Source organism: Pantherophis guttatus, chromosome 17 (assembly GCF_059756535.1).
Source record: "Pantherophis guttatus breed Tessera chromosome 17, ASM5975653v1, whole genome shotgun sequence".
Classification (NCBI taxonomy): Eukaryota; Metazoa; Chordata; class Lepidosauria; order Squamata; family Colubridae; genus Pantherophis; species Pantherophis guttatus.
This window is the reverse complement of record NC_142079.1, coordinates 1,786,875-1,803,863: the sequence shown is the minus strand read 5'-3', so window position 1 is coordinate 1,803,863 and position 16,989 is coordinate 1,786,875. Positions and strand designations below refer to the sequence as shown.

The following is a 16,989-nucleotide window of genomic DNA, read 5'->3' as shown; positions in this document are numbered from 1 at the left end:
GCTGCTTTTAATCTGCCTTCCATTTTACTAGGTTATTTTTATCGATTGATTGGATTTCTATGCTGCCCATCTCCCCTACAAGGTAACTCTGGGAGGCTTACAAATTATAAAAAGAAGCAAAAAAAAACTAATTAAATTCAGTTAAATTTTGATTAAACATTAATTACAGCCCCAAAGACTCTTTAAACAGGCCATTAAAATGCAGAAAACGATTTCTTCAACAAAAATGGCTTTAATGCCTTAGGTTGTTTCTCTTCCGTTGCATCGGCTGTGGATTTCTTTTTCCTCTCTTCCTCGTACCCCACCTGGATTCCCCCGTTGTCCATAGTGGGAGTGGCCATATCCACAAGGGAAGGATGCTCACAGGGGGTCTCCAGCTTGAGCAGGGGGTTGGACTAGACGACCTCCAAGGTCCCTTCCAACCTCTCTCTCTTTCTTTCTTTCTTTTTCTTTCTTTCCTCCCTCCCTCTTTCTTTCTTTTCTTCCTTCCTTTCCTTTCTTTCTTTTTTCTTTCTTTCCTCCTTCCCTTTCTTTTCTTCCTCCCTCCCTCCTTTCTTTCTTTCTTTTTCTTTCTTTTCTTCCTTCCTTCCCTTTCTTTCCTTTTTTTCCTTCCTGCCTTTCTTTTCCTTTCTTTCTTTCCTCCCACCCTTTCTTTTCTTCCTCCCTCCTTCTTTCGTTCTTTTTCTCTTTTCTTCCTTCCTTCCTTCCCTTTCTTTCTTTTTTCCTTTTTCTTTCTTTCTTTTCCTTTCTTTCTTTCCTCCCACCCTTTCTTTCTTTCCTCCCTCCCTCCCTCCTTCTTTCTTTTTCTTTTCTTCCTTCCTTCCTTCCCTCTTTTTCTTTCTTTCTTTCTCTCTCTCTTCCTTCCTTCCTTTCCTCCCTCCTCCCTTCTTTCTTTCTTATTTAAATTTTTATCCACCCACCTCACTTATAAGGGTCTATGTTCATCCACAACTTGACTGGGCTGCTTGAGCTATTACGGCACATTTTAGGGGCTGCAAACCCCCAACCCCCTTGCAGGGAAGGCGAATTTTCCCCCCTCCCTCCAATTGTGGATGGGGAGGGTGGCCTTTCAATTACTCTACTGACATAGTTGGCAGCCTAAAAATGGGAGGATTTTTGGGATTTTTAGACCCAGCAAAGGGGGCCCAACTAGCTCCTTGCAGGGCTTCCCAAACTGGGCCACTGCAAGAGGGGTGGACTACATCTCCCATAAGTCCCCGGCCCTGGGGAATTCTGGGAGTTGTAGCCCACCCCTCTTTGCAGTTGGGAACTGGCCTATTTGGGTGAAAGGCCCCTCCCACCTCATCCAACTGCATCCTCTTGGGGGGGGCAGCCCAGCCCCCTCCCATTCAGGCTAAACGGAAGCGAGGGCCCTCAGCGCCCCCCAATTTTAAGGAGGGCCGCAAAGACCACCCCCCTCTTTCCGCCTCCCCTCCCCTCGCGCCCCTTCCCCACCTCGGGAAAAGCGCCGGGCCCGCCTAGGCCTGTAGTGACGGTTGCTAGGCGACGGGGGTCCAGTTCCGCCCACGTGACCAGCATAGCGGGAGGGAGGGAGGGAAGAAAGGAGGCGCGGCTTGAAGACACGCCCCTTCCAGCCGTTGACGTATGAGAAGGGGCGGGGCAAGGCGCTCTCTCGGGAAGAGTCGGGGGGGGTAGAGCGGCGATCCGACTGCGCCTGCGCGATGCGGGGAAGCGAAAAAGAAGAAAGTGGAAGAAAAAAAAAATCAGAATTCTCTTAAAAATGAAGAAGAGAAAGAGGATTCGGGAGGGGCCGAGGATGGTCTCGCGGCCGAATGAACTGGGCCTCCCCTCCCTCTCTGCCCTGGCACTCAGGAGGGTTTGGACTACAACGCCCAGAATGCACAGCCCGCTGGAGGAAGGTTTGGGGGGTTGCATTGGAATGCGTCGCCTCTGGAAGGGGCTGCTGCTCCCCAAGAATGGGGCTGACCGGATGCATTGAGTCCCAGCGGGGTGATTTGCAAAAAAAAAGAAAAAAGACTAAAGTGCTTGGATAACCTCGGGATGGGAGACCACGAGGAAATCCTGCAAAAGAGAAAAGTGAACAGCTGCCACTTGGCTGCCAAGGAAACCCCCTGAAGCCATCTGGGTTTTTGCTCCGACAGGTGGAGGAGCACACAAGACCAGGTCTTTGGTTACCTGAAGACCCAACAAGCTAGGAATTGGGTTACGGGGTGCAATTTTGGGATTGGAGCCAATTCACGAGCCCCTTTCATTAGGGAAAAACCTGCCTTACCCTCTTTTCCCCCTTTCACCTTGGAACCCTTTCCCAAAATTAGGATATCCAACTCATTAGGCTTTCCCAAATCGAATTGGGCAGAAACCCCCCTCGGATCTGGATTCACGTAACCCCCTCCCCGGATTTGCAAAGCATTCAAGAGACTTTAGCTGAAACTGGAGAGATTCATCTCCATCCTCAACAACTAGAAAGTGCAAAATAAAAGGTGTGGCTTTCGGCATATTGTACAAGAGGGATGTCCAAAGCTTGGCAAATTTAAGCCCTGTGGACTTCAACACCCAGAATTCCCCAGCCAGGTGTGCTGGCTAGAGAATTCTGGGAATTGAAGTCCACAATTCTGGCTGGGGAATTGTGGGAGTCGAAGTCCACAATTCTGACTGGGGAATTGTGGGAGTCGAAGTCCACAGTTCTGGCTGGGGAATTGTGGGAGTTGAAGTCCAGAATTCTGACTGGGGAATTGTGGGAGTTGAAGTCCAGAATTCTGACTGGGGAATTCTGGGAGTTGAAGTCCACAATTCTGTTAGGGGAATTCTGGGAGTTGAAGTCTACAATTCTGACTGGGGAATTGTGGGAGTTGAAGTCCACAATTCTGTTAGGGGAATTCTGGGAGTTGAAGTCTACAATTCTGACTGGGGAATTCTGGGAGTTGAAGTCCACAATTCTGTTAGGGGAATTCTGGGAGTTGAAGTCCACAGTTCTGACTGGGGAATTGTGGGAGTTGAAGTCCACAGTTCTGGCTGGGGAATTGTGGGAGTTGAAGTCCACAATTCTGACTGGGGAATTCTGGGAGTTGAAGTCCACAATTCTGTTAGGGGAATTCTGGGAGTTGAAGTCCACAATTCTGACGGGGGAATTCTGGGAATTGAAGTCCACAATTCTGACTGGGGAATTGTGGGAGTCGAAGTCCACAAGTCTTAAAAGTTGCCAAGCTTGGACACCCTTGCTGTACAGCTATTTCTCCTACCAAGATGTGAGGGGAAAACGCCTCTCCTTCTGGTGAACCCTGATCTGCACCAATATCCAGACAGGAATTACAGCTCAAATCAAAAGCTTTTAATGAATGAAACGCTTTTTACCAAATAAAATGCGCTTTGAACGGCTCCCTCTCCTGACAATCCTGAATAAAAGGGGGTGCGTGGGGGAGCCTGAGTCATTTGGGGAAAAGGAGTTCCTCTTAAGGACAGGCTGATCAGCTTTTCATTTCCTCCCCTGCCCCTTTAAGATTTGTGGGGTTGTGGTTTTTAATTGTTGTTCCGGGCTGAGGAGCTGCACAGTTTCTCTGAAAGCCAAAAGACAGAAATATTTTTTTTTTCCTCCCTCCCAGCATGGCAGCCTGTTCCAGCTTGAGGAGCGTGTTCGAATACGAAACCAACAAAGTGGTGCGAATCTACAGCGTTTGGTACGGGAGCCTCAAGTGGATAATCCATTTCATGGTTTTCATGTATGTTAGGTAAGTTGGAAAGGGGAGATTTGGGTCAATCAGTGGGGAAGGGAGGCATGGGAGAAGTGGGGGAGAATTGGGTCGCCTTGTATCCCCTCTCCGGTTCAATATCTTAAATAACGACCACAGTAAGAGTTTGCGCTCAAAAGTGGACCGTAAATTTATTTATTTATTTATAATGCAATTTATATGCCGCCCTATCTCCAAGGACTCAGGGCGGCTCACAACGGCAAAGATGCACCGTTCCTCATTAAAACAGTATAAAATTAAAATTCCAATGCTACCGTTTGGATAGGAAATTTTCCCATCGACCAACTTCCCCTGATCCACTAGCATGGAAGAGTTTTTTGTGTGTGTGTTTTTTTTTAAATTATTTAAACAAAACATAAAACATCATCCTCCATTACAGTTGCAAGCAGTGTGTCGGTCGGTTACAAATCTTTTGTGCTTCGTCTCACATTCATAATTTACTAATTTTCTAATTTCTCACATCATCAATCGAATGTTATATCTTAAATTATTATTCCTATTTGTCATTCATTCAAGAACGGCATTTTCATCCCGTAAAAATCACTTCCATATATTGTTTTTGTAACATTCATTTCATATTATTTCATTTCCATGTTTTATTATCTAGCCATTGATAAAATAAATCCCATCTCTTATAATATTGTTCCCGTTCTCTGATTTGAAATGTCAGTTTACTCATTTCAGCACGTTCCATGATTTTCAGCAGGGAAGAGTTTTAAGATGGTGTGAATACGGGATACTTTGCTGCCCCAAGTATAATCAAGAAATTGTTGGGGAATCTCTTGCGGTGGAAAAATCTCGTATTATATTTGTTTTTGGGGCGTCCAAACTTTCTGACGTTACACGCTGCACATTGTGTTGTTGTGTTGTGAGATTTCTGGTGGACGTGGGCTGAACGGAGCGTGGAAAGATTTTCAAGTAGAGTCGTCGTTGAAGGAAGTGGATTCTCAGACCGGAGACATTTTTTCACTTGAGTTGAGCAAAAGGGGGCTGGAATGATCTAGAAATCTTTGACGGGATCTCTCGGCTTCCAAGGGGAAGCTGTTTTCGTCCAGCGATCAGAAGACAAATGCAGCTTTGTGACTTCCCACCCACACGGAATAAATATTCTGATGTAACCAGTCACTCTGAACGACCCAGCGTCTGGCTTTTAGTCCAGTCCAAGTGAATAAATAACAATCCACGAATCTTGTACGTTAGCAACAGAAGAGAGGGTTGATAGCTCAGGGTTGAACTGGGGGGTCCCTGGTGCTCTCTGAGTTTGGTGGTTTTCTTGAAGACGTTTTCTGACCCAACTAGGGAATATCATCAGGGCTAGATGGGGGTGAAGTTTGCAGAGAAGAGGAGGAAGAGAAAGAGGAGGAGGGGGAGGGAAAAGAAAGAAGAAGAGGAGGAGGAAGAGGACTGTGGGGTCCTTGGTGTTCTCTGAGCTTGGTGGTTTTCTTGCAGACGTTTCCTGGCCCAACTAGGGAACATCATCCATGCTAGAAAGGTTTTGTGAAAAGGAGGAGGAAGAGGAGGAGGACAATGACTCCCTGGTGCTCTCTGAGCTTGCTTGAAATGTTTTGCTGAAGCAAGATCTGTTCCGCTTCGAACGGACAATCGAGAGTTTTCTAAAACCTCAGTTTTCCCCTCTGCAAAATGGGCGCAAAACCGAACCCTCCAGCTCAAACCTTTTTCCGCCGTGTTTCTTCAGCATCGTCCTGTTTGCCGATCGACGCTATCAGAAGAAAGATTCGGTCATCAGCTCGGTGCACGTGAAGGTGAAGGGGGTGTCCCAGACTGACAAAAGGGTTTGGGATACAGCCGAATACACCATCGCTGCACAGGTGAGTCCTTTTCCGGAAAGCCAAAGGAGAAAACGATCAGGTGAAGCAGTGAAAAGCAAAGGGTTTGAGCCTGAGAGATGCATTAGAAAAAGAGTCCCCTGCTATCATAACCGTGACCCCAAATTTCTTCTAGAATTCTTGGAGGGCACCCCTTTTTTCCCCCTAAATTCTTGTCCTCCTGGGTTTCTTTTCAAAGGAATCCACGAACCTGCAATAGATTTGTTTTTCAGCAGACCGACCGAGTGATTCCACTTTTTCCCTTCTCTTTCGTTCATTTAGGGTGTGAATTCCTTTTTTGTGCTGACTAATATCATCACGACCGAAAATCAGGCTCAAGGACTTTGCCCCGAGGTACCAGCATTTCCTACCTGTTCTATTTTTATTTTTTTTAAAAATTATATTAAGTTTACCAAGAGCTAAAATGCAAAAGGAAGGAAGAAAGGAAGGAAGGAAGGAAGGAAGAAAAGAAAGAAAGAAAGAAAGAAAGAAAGAAAGAAAGAAAGAAAGAAAGAAAGAAAGAAAGAAAGAAAGACATGGGAAAATGGGAGAGGAAAAAGGGAAGAGGAAGAAGTGTAATCTAGAGCGGGGGAGAAAAAGAAAGAAAAAGTGATTTTCTGAGTCCTTTTAGCGCAGATAGTAAAATGACATTACAAACGTAAATTTTTACGAATGAAGGCAAACTCTTTTACTTTGAAGGCAAACTTTAACTTTTTTTACTTTCATGTACGAATAGGTACTGGCCATTTCTATAGCAACAAACCCGTCCAATCAGCAAAACCCAAAGTCAACATTTCATACCTGACCTTCATATTTTAAGTGAAACAGGCAATAGGTAGCGATTTATTTTTGGCAGACCTGTTTATATTTAATTTGAAATCATTTCTACGGATACAGTCATGTACTGGTTTGTATGTCCCACCCACTTCCCTGGTTTTTAAAACGGTGGGAAGCAGGTCGTAACTAGCCCAACATTCTTCTTGGCAAGGTTTTTTTTTTAATTTATTCCCTTCCCATCAGCTAGAAAATTGGTGAGTAAGCTCCGGGCTATGTCGGTTTCTACCTGTTTACAAGTTGGAAAGCAAGGGCGTTTTTGTGAATTGCAGGGGAATTTGACAGAAGACCAACCTGTGAAGGGATCTGTTGTAATAAGCTACTCCCGAGGAGCCGTCCTGGAGGAAAAACTAGCGTCACGGGAAAAAGGGGATAATAGGAAAATATTATCTGGATGCAACTTGTTAGGAGAGAGAGAGACAGAGAGAGAGAGAGAGAGAGAGAGAGAGAGATACAGAGAGAGGGGGAGAGAGAGAGAGAGAGAGAGAAACAGAGAGAGGGAGAGAGAGAGATATAGAAAGAAACAGAGAGAGGGAGAGACATAGAGAGATACAGAGAGAGAGAGAGAGAGAGGGAGAGATACAGAGAGGGGGAGAGAGATAGAGAGAGAAACAGAGAGGGAGAGAGAGGGAGAGACAGAGAGATACAGAGAGGGGGAGAGAGAGAGATACAGAGAGAGGGAGAGGGAGAGGGAGATACAGAGAGAGAGAGACAGATACAGAGAGAGAGAGAGAGAGAAACAGAGAGAGAGGGAGAGACAGAGAGATACAGAGGGGGGGGAGAGAGAGACAGAGACAGAGAGAAACAGAGAGAGGGAGAGAGAGAGATATAGAGAGAAACAGAGAGAGGAAGAGACATAGAGAGATACAGAGAGAGGGGGAGAGAGAGAGAGAGAGACATAGAGAGATACAGAGAGAAGGGAAGAGAGAGAGACACACACACAGAGATACAGAGAGAGAGAAAGAGAGAGAGAGACCAATAAGTTTAAAATGTGTTTTTTTCCTGTTTTATGCTTTCAGTTTCCTCTTGCCAAAGCGGTGTGTTCTACCGACAAGAGCTGCACGAAAGGTCGAATAGACCCACAGGGTAACGGTAAGCCAGATTCATTTTCACCCTCGTGGTTGGAAATTCCTTTCCAACGAAATGTTTGGTCTCCAGGTGAGGGTCCTTGATGAAATGTGGGCAGAGGTGGGTTTCAGCAGTTCTGGAGAACCGGTAGCGGAAATTTTGAGTAGTTCGGAGAACCAGTAGTAAAAATTCTGACTGGCCTCGCCCCCATCTATTCTCTGCCTCCCGAGTCCCAGCTGATTGGGAGGAAATGGGGATTTTGCAGTATCCTTCCCCTGGAGTGGGGTGGGAATGGAGATTTTACAGTATCCTTCCCCTGCCACCCCTACCAAGCCACACCCACCAAGCCAAGCCCACAGAACTGCTAGTAAAAAAATTTGAAACCCACCACTGGATGGGGGGGGTCTCTCTTCCCTCGGTAGGCATCCAGACGGGAAAGTGTGTGAAATATAACAGCACCGTCAACACGTGTGAAGTCTCCGCTTGGTGTCCTGTGGAGTCAATCAAAACCGCCCCAAAGTAGGTGCTTTTTTCTTAGCTGCTCCTGTTTCCTGTTTTAGTCTGTCTCCTTCCCTGTTTAACTGCCTTAATGCAGGGTATCCGACTTTGGGAACTTCTTTAAGACTTGTGGACTTCAATTCCCAGAATTCCCCAGCCAGCCATGCTCTCTGGGAGTTGAAGTCCACAAGTCTTAAAGAAGTTCCCAAAGTTGGACACCCCTGCATTAAGGTAGGGAGAGTTGACGTCCACAAGTCTTAGGATTCTGGGAGTTGAAGTCCACAAGTCTTAGGATTCTGGGAGTTGAAGTCCACAAGTCTTAGGATTCTGGGAGTTGAAGTCCACAAGTCTTAGGATTCTGGGAATTGAAGTCCACAAGTCTTAGGATTCTGGGAATTGAAGTCCACAAGTCTTAGGATTCTGGGAATTGAAGTCCACAAGTCTTAGGATTCTGGGAGTTGAAGTCCACAAGTTTTAGGATTCTGGGAGTTGAAGTCCACAAGTCTTAGGATTCTGGGAGTTGAAGTCCACAAGTCTTAGGATTCTGGAAATTGAAGTCCACAAGTCTTAGGATTCTGGCAATTGAAGTCCACAAGTCTTAGGATTCTGGCAATTGAAGTCCACAAGTCTTAGGATTCTGGGAGTTGAAGTCCACAAGTCTTAGGATTCTGGGAGTTGAAGTCCACAAGTTTAGGATTCTGGGAATTGAAGTCCACAAGTCTTAGGATTCTGGGAATTGAAGTCCACAAGTCTTAGGATTCTGGGAGTTGAAGTCCACAAGTCTTTGGATTCTGGGAGTTGAAGTCCACAAGTCTTAGGATTCTGGAAATTGAAGTCCACAAGTCTTAGGATTCTGGGAGTTGAAGTCCACAAGTCTTAGGATTCTGGGAATTGAAGTCCACAAGTCTTAAAGTTCTCAAGGGTGAACAGCCCTGCCTTAATAGCTTCCTGTCACAATAACTGCAGGGCATTTTTGAGGGCCATCCTTGAATACTGTTCAGAGAAACCAATCGGTGTAAACCACAATGGGTCTCTGGCATGCATTTTGCAGACCCCAGTGCCCAGCCTCTTGAACAGACTCCCCAGCTAAAATGATTCAATTACCTGGGGGGGGGGTGATCATGACTGTTTAATAAGTGAGAACTGACTTGGATTTTTTCATCCTTCCAGGCCAGCCATTCTGGACAGTGCTGAGAATTTCACCGTGCTTATAAAAAACAACATCCACTTTCCAAAATTTGATTATACGACGTAAGTGGGCTCTGGGCTTGGGATGGCTGTATTTGAAGGGAGGGTCCCTCCTTTTCTCTTCCTGGGAAATCGATCCCTTTTACTTTTTTTTTTTACTTTTTATTAGATTTCTATACCGCCCTTCTCCCGAAGGACTCAGGGCGGTGAACAGGCGAAAGATAAAACACAGAAATACAAAATTTAAAATAGATTAAAACAGATTAAACAATTGGGCTCAATTTTAAAATATCCCATAATTAAACAAATTAAAATTAGTGTTTAAAATTTAAGTTTAAAAATTTTTTAAAGGAGAAGATTTAGGCCAGATTTTCTTACAAACATCCGGTGTTAAGAGTTCTCAAGCCCTGCCTTAATAGCTCCCTGTCAAAATAACTGCAAAGCCCCCCCCCCCCAAACTTCTGAAGGCGAGTCCTTCCACTGATGGCTTGTTCTAATTGTTCCCTGCAGAAGAAATATTCCAGCGGAATTTAATGTTTCCTGTATATACAGCAAGCACAGAGCTTCGCTTTGCCCCATTTTTCGTCTGGGGGATATTCTTCAAGAGGCAGGAGAGAAGTTTTCAGAGGTGGCCGTTCAGGTAGGGGGCACTTTGAAAGTGGCCAGAGGACTATTTATTTGTTTATTGCTGCTGTTAGTTGGAAGGGCTGAGTTAATAAGGACAAAAGTTGCATTCGATGGCGAAAAGGAGAATTTAAACCAGCGGTCCCCAACCGGTGGTCCGTGAGAAAATTTTGGTGGTCCGAAGAAAAATTATTTTCATTTTTTGTATTGCATTAAATCAGGGGTCCTGAAACTACGGCCCCTGGGACGGATACGTGCAATGAAGGTTTGTGATGCTGCAGAGAGTCTCCCCCTTCGGGGTCTTTTTGTGTAGGTCGGATGCTCAATCCATCTTGCAAATGTACTTCTCTGACGATCTTCTCCCAGGGAGGCATCATTGGCATTGAAATTAACTGGGATTGCAACTTAGACAAATGGGCGCACCGTTGCAAGCCCAACTACGGTTTCCGGCGCCTGGATGACAAACGAACCAACGAAGCCTTGTACCCTGGGTACAACTTCAGGTAATGGATATTCAAGCACTTGTGATTTTGAGGGGTGTCGCAGATCAGGAGGGAGGATCTGTTTTATTGTTCCACGTGATGATCGTAACAACAGAGTTGGAAGGGAGCTTGGAGGTCTTCTGGTCCAAGGTTCTGGCTTCTTCTCCTGCCCTCAGGTGCTTTGGAGAATAGCTTGACTCCCTCTTCTTTGTGGCAGCCCCCGACTGATCCTCGCACTTAGGACCATCATAGCATCCCTACAGTCAGCATGATAGATGTCACGGTCCCTCAGTTTTTGTTTTGAGCGCTTGGGCCACCGTACTGATGAAGCTACCTAGCCTGGTATTAAGACGTCTGCAGGAAAACAATCAGGCTCAGAGGACACCTGAGATTTGAACCCGACGCTACAACAGTTCTTCCTGTCTGATCGTTCTAGATTTGCCAGGTATTACAAGCAGCCGGGTGGAAGGGAGGAAAGGACCCTGATCAAAGCTTACGGCATCCGCTTCGACATCCTCATCTTTGGCACGGTAAACGCCATCTGGATTTCTTCCCTCCATCTTCATTTTAGATGAGGAAACTCCACATCATTCCCCATGGGCAGGGTGGGTTTGTAAGTCAGTGCACTGGTGCAGAGATTCCAATTGGGGTGTGTCTCTAGCAGCCCACCTGGAGAATTTAAATCTTAAAGTCTTGATCCGGAATATTTCCCGCTTCCCTCTCCTTGCTGTTTGGATGGGAAGGAAAATTGCCATGTGTGGGATGATGTAGTGGAATGTAGCCTGGATGCTCAGGAAGGGAGGGAGGGGGCTGTGTTCCAGAGGACCAAGAGACAACAAAGATTACCGTATTTTTCCATCTATAAGATGCCCCCATGTATAGGATGCCCTTGTCAGGGTTCCAACAGATGCCCTAACTAAATCATGAGCCAAGCTTCAAAAGAAATCCAGTTATTTATGAGGAGCTTCATGTCAGCACGTTCCAAGTGAAGCCAATTCTGACCCCACGTAATTTACGCCCCAATCATGACCCTGTTTCCCCCCTCCCCCCAGGGTGTGTCATCAATCACATTTGCCAATGGAGCAATTTCGCAGGTTGTAGAGATCACTCCTCTCCGGCCGCTGTGGGTAACCTTGGGAGACAGCCTTGAGAGAGAGATGTCTGGAATGTGCTTTTGTATTTGGCTGCCGTCGGCTTTGTCGGTTTCCCATCCCACCTTGCCTATGGCAACTCGAGAGCAAGCCAGGGATGCTTTGCGAGTTGACAACCCCCATGTTTCATGTAGTTTCTTGTAGTAAGCATATTACAAGCCATCACTGTGCAGAAGCCAACTTATAAGAGAGTGAGTAATACAAGAACAGGTAACGTATCACAGGAACAATAGAGATGAAACCTAGACTGGCAGTGTGATACAGAAAACAACTACAATAGAGAGGAATGATAGAGCTGCCTATAAAATAGAGGCTCGGCCTCGTGTCTATAAGACGCCCCTCCATTTTCAAGAAAATATTTTTAAGAAAAAGTAGCGTCTTAGACGCGAAAAAATACGATAGATACCCTGTTTCCCCCAAAATAAGGCATCCCCTGATAATAAGTCCAGTTGGGCTTTTGAGCGCATGCGCTAAAATAAGCCTCTCCTGAAAATAAGCCCTCCCCGAAAATATTTAAACGCAGAGCTGGAAATCGGGTAAGACGGCGAGAGGAGCCCCATCTTGCTCCAGGCGCCCCAAAATAATAAGACCTCCCCGAAAATAAGGCCAAGGGCTTATTTCGAAGTTCAAAAAAATATAATGCAGGGTCTTATTTTTGGGGAAACACGGTAGTTTGGTTGGAAGGAAGAGTTAAGAAGACGGCTCTTCCTTATAAGTTCTCAGAGTAGATCTTTCCTGATGCAAATAGTCCAGGTTAGTTTGGCAAGATTTCTGTCTAAAGGTGAGAAAGAAGAAAGGAACTACTCAGAAGTAACTCCACATGTTTCGGTTCTTGTTGTAAGTCAAGGACTACCTCTGTGCCCGTGAAGGCAAGGCAAAGGGTCTTAGCAGGTTTCCCTATTGATATGATGGTCATCACTTCTGTTCTCCTTTTCCAAAGGCTGGGAGGTTGGACTTCTTTGAGGTGGTGGTGTACATTGGATCAGTGCTTTCCTACTTCGGCCTGGTAAGATATTTTTCTACTGCAGGGTCTCGGGGGCGAATTCAGAGGTGAAATATCTGCCATGGGTGAATCGCCCCCTTTCTTGAGTTGGGTTTTAAGGATGGGGGGGTCTTTATGCTGGTATTTGGATGCCCAACTCAGCTGTCACGAAAAAAATAGCTTTGGATGCTTTTGTTGAAGGCGTTCTTGGCCGTCATGCTTTGGCACGATTCCAATTCCTGGTTTCCAAATTTCCAAATCATTTTATGAATGTATTCTATGTTTAGGACTTGGCAAGTTTAAGACTTGTGGACTTCAACTCCCAGAATGCTTCAGCTAACCATGCTAGCTGGGGAACTCTGGGAGTTGAAGTCCACAAGTCTTATAGTACTTGCTAAATTTGGAGACTCCTACTTTAGAAGAACAGCCTGTATAATCCTGCCCGGTGTTTGTCTTTGCAGGCTCAGGTAGCCGTGGATTGTCTGCTCACTTCATCTACGGGCTGCTGTTGCAAACCTGATCCGGTGAAGGAGTATTATTACAATAAAAAGTGTCAGGAGGTGCTGGGACCAAGAAGCGTAAGAGTTATGACTAAATTGTGGCATGTGTTGTCGTTCCTTATGGACGTTTCAGTGCAGGAAAAGGTCCCTGCTTAGCATCAGGAGGGGATCTCAACTCTTCCCTTACAAAATGAACAGACCATGTTATGGTTTTTTTTAATATCCTGTGGAGACCCATCCATGTAGCTCATAGAACTGTGGGGAGCTTGGTGGTTTTCTCGCAGACATCTCATGACCCAACTAGGCGACATCATCAGTGCTAGAGGAGAGGTGGGGGTTGCAGGGAAGAAGAGGAGGAGGAGGACTGTGAGGTCCTTGGTGCTCTCTGAGCTTAGTGGTTTTCTCGCAGACATCTCATGACCCAACTAGGCGACATCATCAGTGCTGGGATGGAGTGACATGATACGCATGCAGATACAATACATGATATGATATATGCAGAATATCCTTCCCCCCTCCTCTGTTTTTGCCATCCTGAGAAATCGCTTTCTTGCACCACTGCAACCACTCCTCTTCCAGATGCAAGAACACCCTGACCTTGACCGAAAAGAAGAATGCTATTATGTCTAACTCAAATCGCTCGACCAAATCCCCCCCTCCTACTTTCCCAGGCGCAAGAAGTCGGCGGCGTGGAAGCTTCCCGGGTTAATAGGGCTTCCAAAGCTGACATAATCATTACGGAATATCACACCTATCCAGTAAAATACTAAACCTTAATTCCTTTGATTTTCTTTGGCTGGAATCTGGACAGACTTTGTTTTACGTGACTTACGTTGATGAGCCTGGCATCCTAATGATCGACAAATTGTCAGAGACCAGTTTGCAGGCCATCAAGGGCGGGGTTATTGAGGTGAGTTTGGAATCTTCTTCTTTTTTTTTTTAATTTGATTTATATGCCGCCCTTCTCCGGGGACTCAGGGTGGCTTACAATGCGTTAAGCAATAGCCTTCATCCTTTTGTATATTTATACAAAGTCAGCTTATTGCCCCCACAAACTGGGTCCTCAATTTACCTACCTTAGAAAGGATGGAAGGCTGAGTCAACCTTGAACCTGAGATTTGAACTTACAGTAATTGCAGGCAGCTGAATGTTAATCACAATGCTATCAGTCTGCTGAGCCACCAGGCCCTTTTATTGGGATGTGCATAGGTATCGGCCGGGGTAGCTGAGCGTTTACTGGCCAGATGCCCTTCCTGTCGCCAGTGCAGAGTTTGCAGCAGATATATTCTCATTGTGCCCGGCAAGGGATTATGGGGTCATTAAACGACAAAGAAGAAATATCTGCCTCTACCTAGGATCGAACTCACAACTCCTGATTGTGAGGCAAGAGCTCCACCTCTAGGCCACCGCACCACATTTCCCTTCCTTTCCAAGCGTCTCCCTTTGGAGAAAAACCATCACCCGCCAACCAATATGATGTTTTTCGCCTACAGAAGCGCCAAGGGGATTTTACGCAGTCTTCCCAACTTCCATATCGGGACCGGACCATCTCCCCGCAAAACGCTGAAGAGCTGCAGCTCCTCCAAAACCGAAGGGAGGGTCCTTGCTTCCGCGAACGTCCTTCTTGGTGCTGCTGCGGAAAGTGCCGGCCGGCAGATCCTTTTTGGGAACAGCTCTGCTGCCGCCAAACAGACGGGCCCTGCATCGCCCATTCCTCTTCGTTTGAGCAGCTCGTCCTGTCCCGATCCGTGCTGGAATTCGTTCTGCTCTACAAAGATCCCTTATTGGATCTGAGTGGTGTTGAGGTCGCCAACAAGCCCTTTCGGCACTGCGCTTACGAGCGGTATATTCACTGGCGCTTTGGTGAGGGCGACCTGAGTGCCCGGGCTGTGATCCCCAATTGTTGCAGGTGGAGAATCAGAGATGCCTTTCCGAGCGAGAACGGGGAATACAGCGGTTTTGGGAAGAAGAAGTAACTGTTGGTTGCACCTCTGTGTTACAGCCTTAAGGGTGGATACGCATGTGTGCCAATTACCGTATTTTTCGGAGTATAAGACACACCTTTCCCCCCCCCTTAAAAGTGGGTGAAAATTTAGGTGCATCTTATAGACTGAATACGACGGTTTTGGTCTCCCGAACCCTTCGCGCATCACGTTTTCGCCCTCCTAAGTCCCCAGAAGCACTCTGCAGGCCAAAAATGGGTGCGTTTTTGGCAAAAACGGGCTGTGCGGAGCACTGCAGAGTTCTTCTGGAGGCTTAGGAGGGCAAAAATGCAACACGCGGAGGTCAAAAACAATTCTTGTTTTCCTCCTGTAAATTTAGGTGCGTCTTACAGTCCGAAAAATACGGGTAATCTGTTTTGCTTTTCAGAAATTGCCATTTATGGCTCTGTTGTCATCTTGGCTCTAACGAGATCAGTGTTTCTCAACCTTGGAAGCTTGAAGATTGAGAAACACTGAACTAGATGATGTTTAGACTATGGGATAAGGTCAGAAGGGAGCAGAGTTTCGATCCCAGCTCAGCCATGAAAATCACCGGAAGGCTTTGTGCCTCCTTTCCCCTGCTCATCCTTGCCTACCTCACTGGGATATCAGGAGAGATCCAGGATTGGAAAAATCATGGAAAAGGGCCCCGATTTCTGATGTTTAGGCAGCCAAACTACTGAACAAACCTGTTCGTTTTTTCCCAGAAACACAGCAGCGGTTTACCGGTGTGAAAGGACTTGCTAAGCCAGGTTGTTTTGGTTGACTGATCCCAACACAAAGCCGCCTTTGTTTAAAAACCTCCCCTTGTTTATTTTTTTAAAAAACAAGAACCCTTTATTTTGTTTTCAACCTGCTTGCGCTTTTCTTTTTCCGTAGCTCAGCTGTCTTTTCAACTTTCTTTTCCCGTAACTCCTATCTCAGGAAATGGGGGGGAAATGCCTTTCGTTTTCAAGATTGGTATCTTCCCATGTTTAAATATCCTTCAAAGCCTGGATATTTTCCATGCAAAATGTCCCTAACCCTAACACACACATGTAGAAATCAGAGTCATTTGCAAGGTGTGAAGATGTCCCTCTCCCTTCGCAGCGTTTATTGCTTTTAGACAGTTTTTACAAGCAGAGAAAGGCAAACTAGCAGCAGTGTTATTATTGGTAGATACTACTCGCCCCCCTTAAGATGCCATCATCCTGATGGTGAAGGCAAGGTGAGATAATACAGACCAGAGCCAGAATGAGATCATACAGGCATGCAAGATACATAGGCATCTGAGGTGCAGCAGTGTGCTGCACACCCCCTGATACCATGACCTTTAACCTCTACACACACACACACACACACACATACACAGTTCACCTTCCGCATCTCCATATAGAAGGGAGGGAGATAGAGATGACGAGAAGGACAGTGCAGAACTGTTCTTAGTGCACAGAATATGGCTGGGAGATGCTTTTTTGCTGTCTAGAAATTTTGTGAATTGCAGGGATGCCGCGTGTGAAAAATCTCCAGCTGGGACAGCGTAAACAACTTTTCCATTCAATTTCATTGCTTAACAGGACTTTGGTACCTAAAAAAGTCTACACAAAGAGAGACTTGGCCCCACGTATTTTTTCACAAATTGCTGTGCTATGCTGTTTTTAAAAAATCATTTGACGGCCTGTTCCAAAGCTGGCCTAGCAAGTTATTTCAAGTGGTTTTTTTTTTTTTCTTTATCAGAAGCAATGAAGCAAACATAACATTGAAGTGGCTGCTAACTTTTCTGCGCTCATCTACTTAATTGTTGCAAAATGGAATCTATTTCTTAGCACTTTTTTTTTTTTTTGCAATTTCCTTTTAATCTCATGTTGCAGTAAAGATTATATATGGTTGCAGAGTTTGTACATTTTTTATACAATATGCTCGTGTGAATTCTCTGTGCATTGTACAGATGGAAATTAAATTTATAAGAATAAAACACTGCGCGTGTGCTTAATTTCAACTGATTTAAGAAATTGTAAAGCATGATGGAAATGGTCTGGTTAAAAAAAAACCCAAGGAAGATTAAGTCCTTTGTAGTTGTGAACCAGGAATTCCAGTTGGCATTTTCATATTTAGACTTAATTATACGGCTGTTCTTGATGTTCTTT

The 16,989-nt window shown here is 45.6% G+C and overlaps 1 protein-coding gene across 2 annotated transcripts; it reads left to right on the top strand.

The window, feature by feature from the left end:
- The first annotated feature begins 1,579 nt into the window (after positions 1 to 1,579).
- On the top strand, positions 1,580 to 16,817 carry P2RX7 (purinergic receptor P2X 7). 2 transcript variants are annotated; one of them, XM_034428754.3, is made up of 14 exons: positions 1,580 to 2,058; positions 3,582 to 3,707; positions 5,425 to 5,557; positions 5,837 to 5,908; positions 7,408 to 7,480; positions 7,879 to 7,975; positions 9,125 to 9,205; positions 9,653 to 9,782; positions 10,133 to 10,269; positions 10,685 to 10,778; positions 12,340 to 12,405; positions 12,843 to 12,959; positions 13,693 to 13,791; positions 14,375 to 16,817. In XM_034428754.3, exons 2-14 carry the CDS (start codon positions 3,583 to 3,585, stop codon positions 14,855 to 14,857), a joined length of 1,707 nt encoding a protein of 568 aa, XP_034284645.2. In that variant the 5' UTR covers positions 1,580 to 2,058; position 3,582; the 3' UTR covers positions 14,858 to 16,817. The 2 variants fall into 2 exon arrangements, with proteins under 2 accessions (XP_034284645.2, XP_034284643.2); XM_034428752.3 differs by having other exon boundaries at positions 1,663 to 2,462.
- Positions 16,818 to 16,989: the final 172 nt, after the last annotated feature.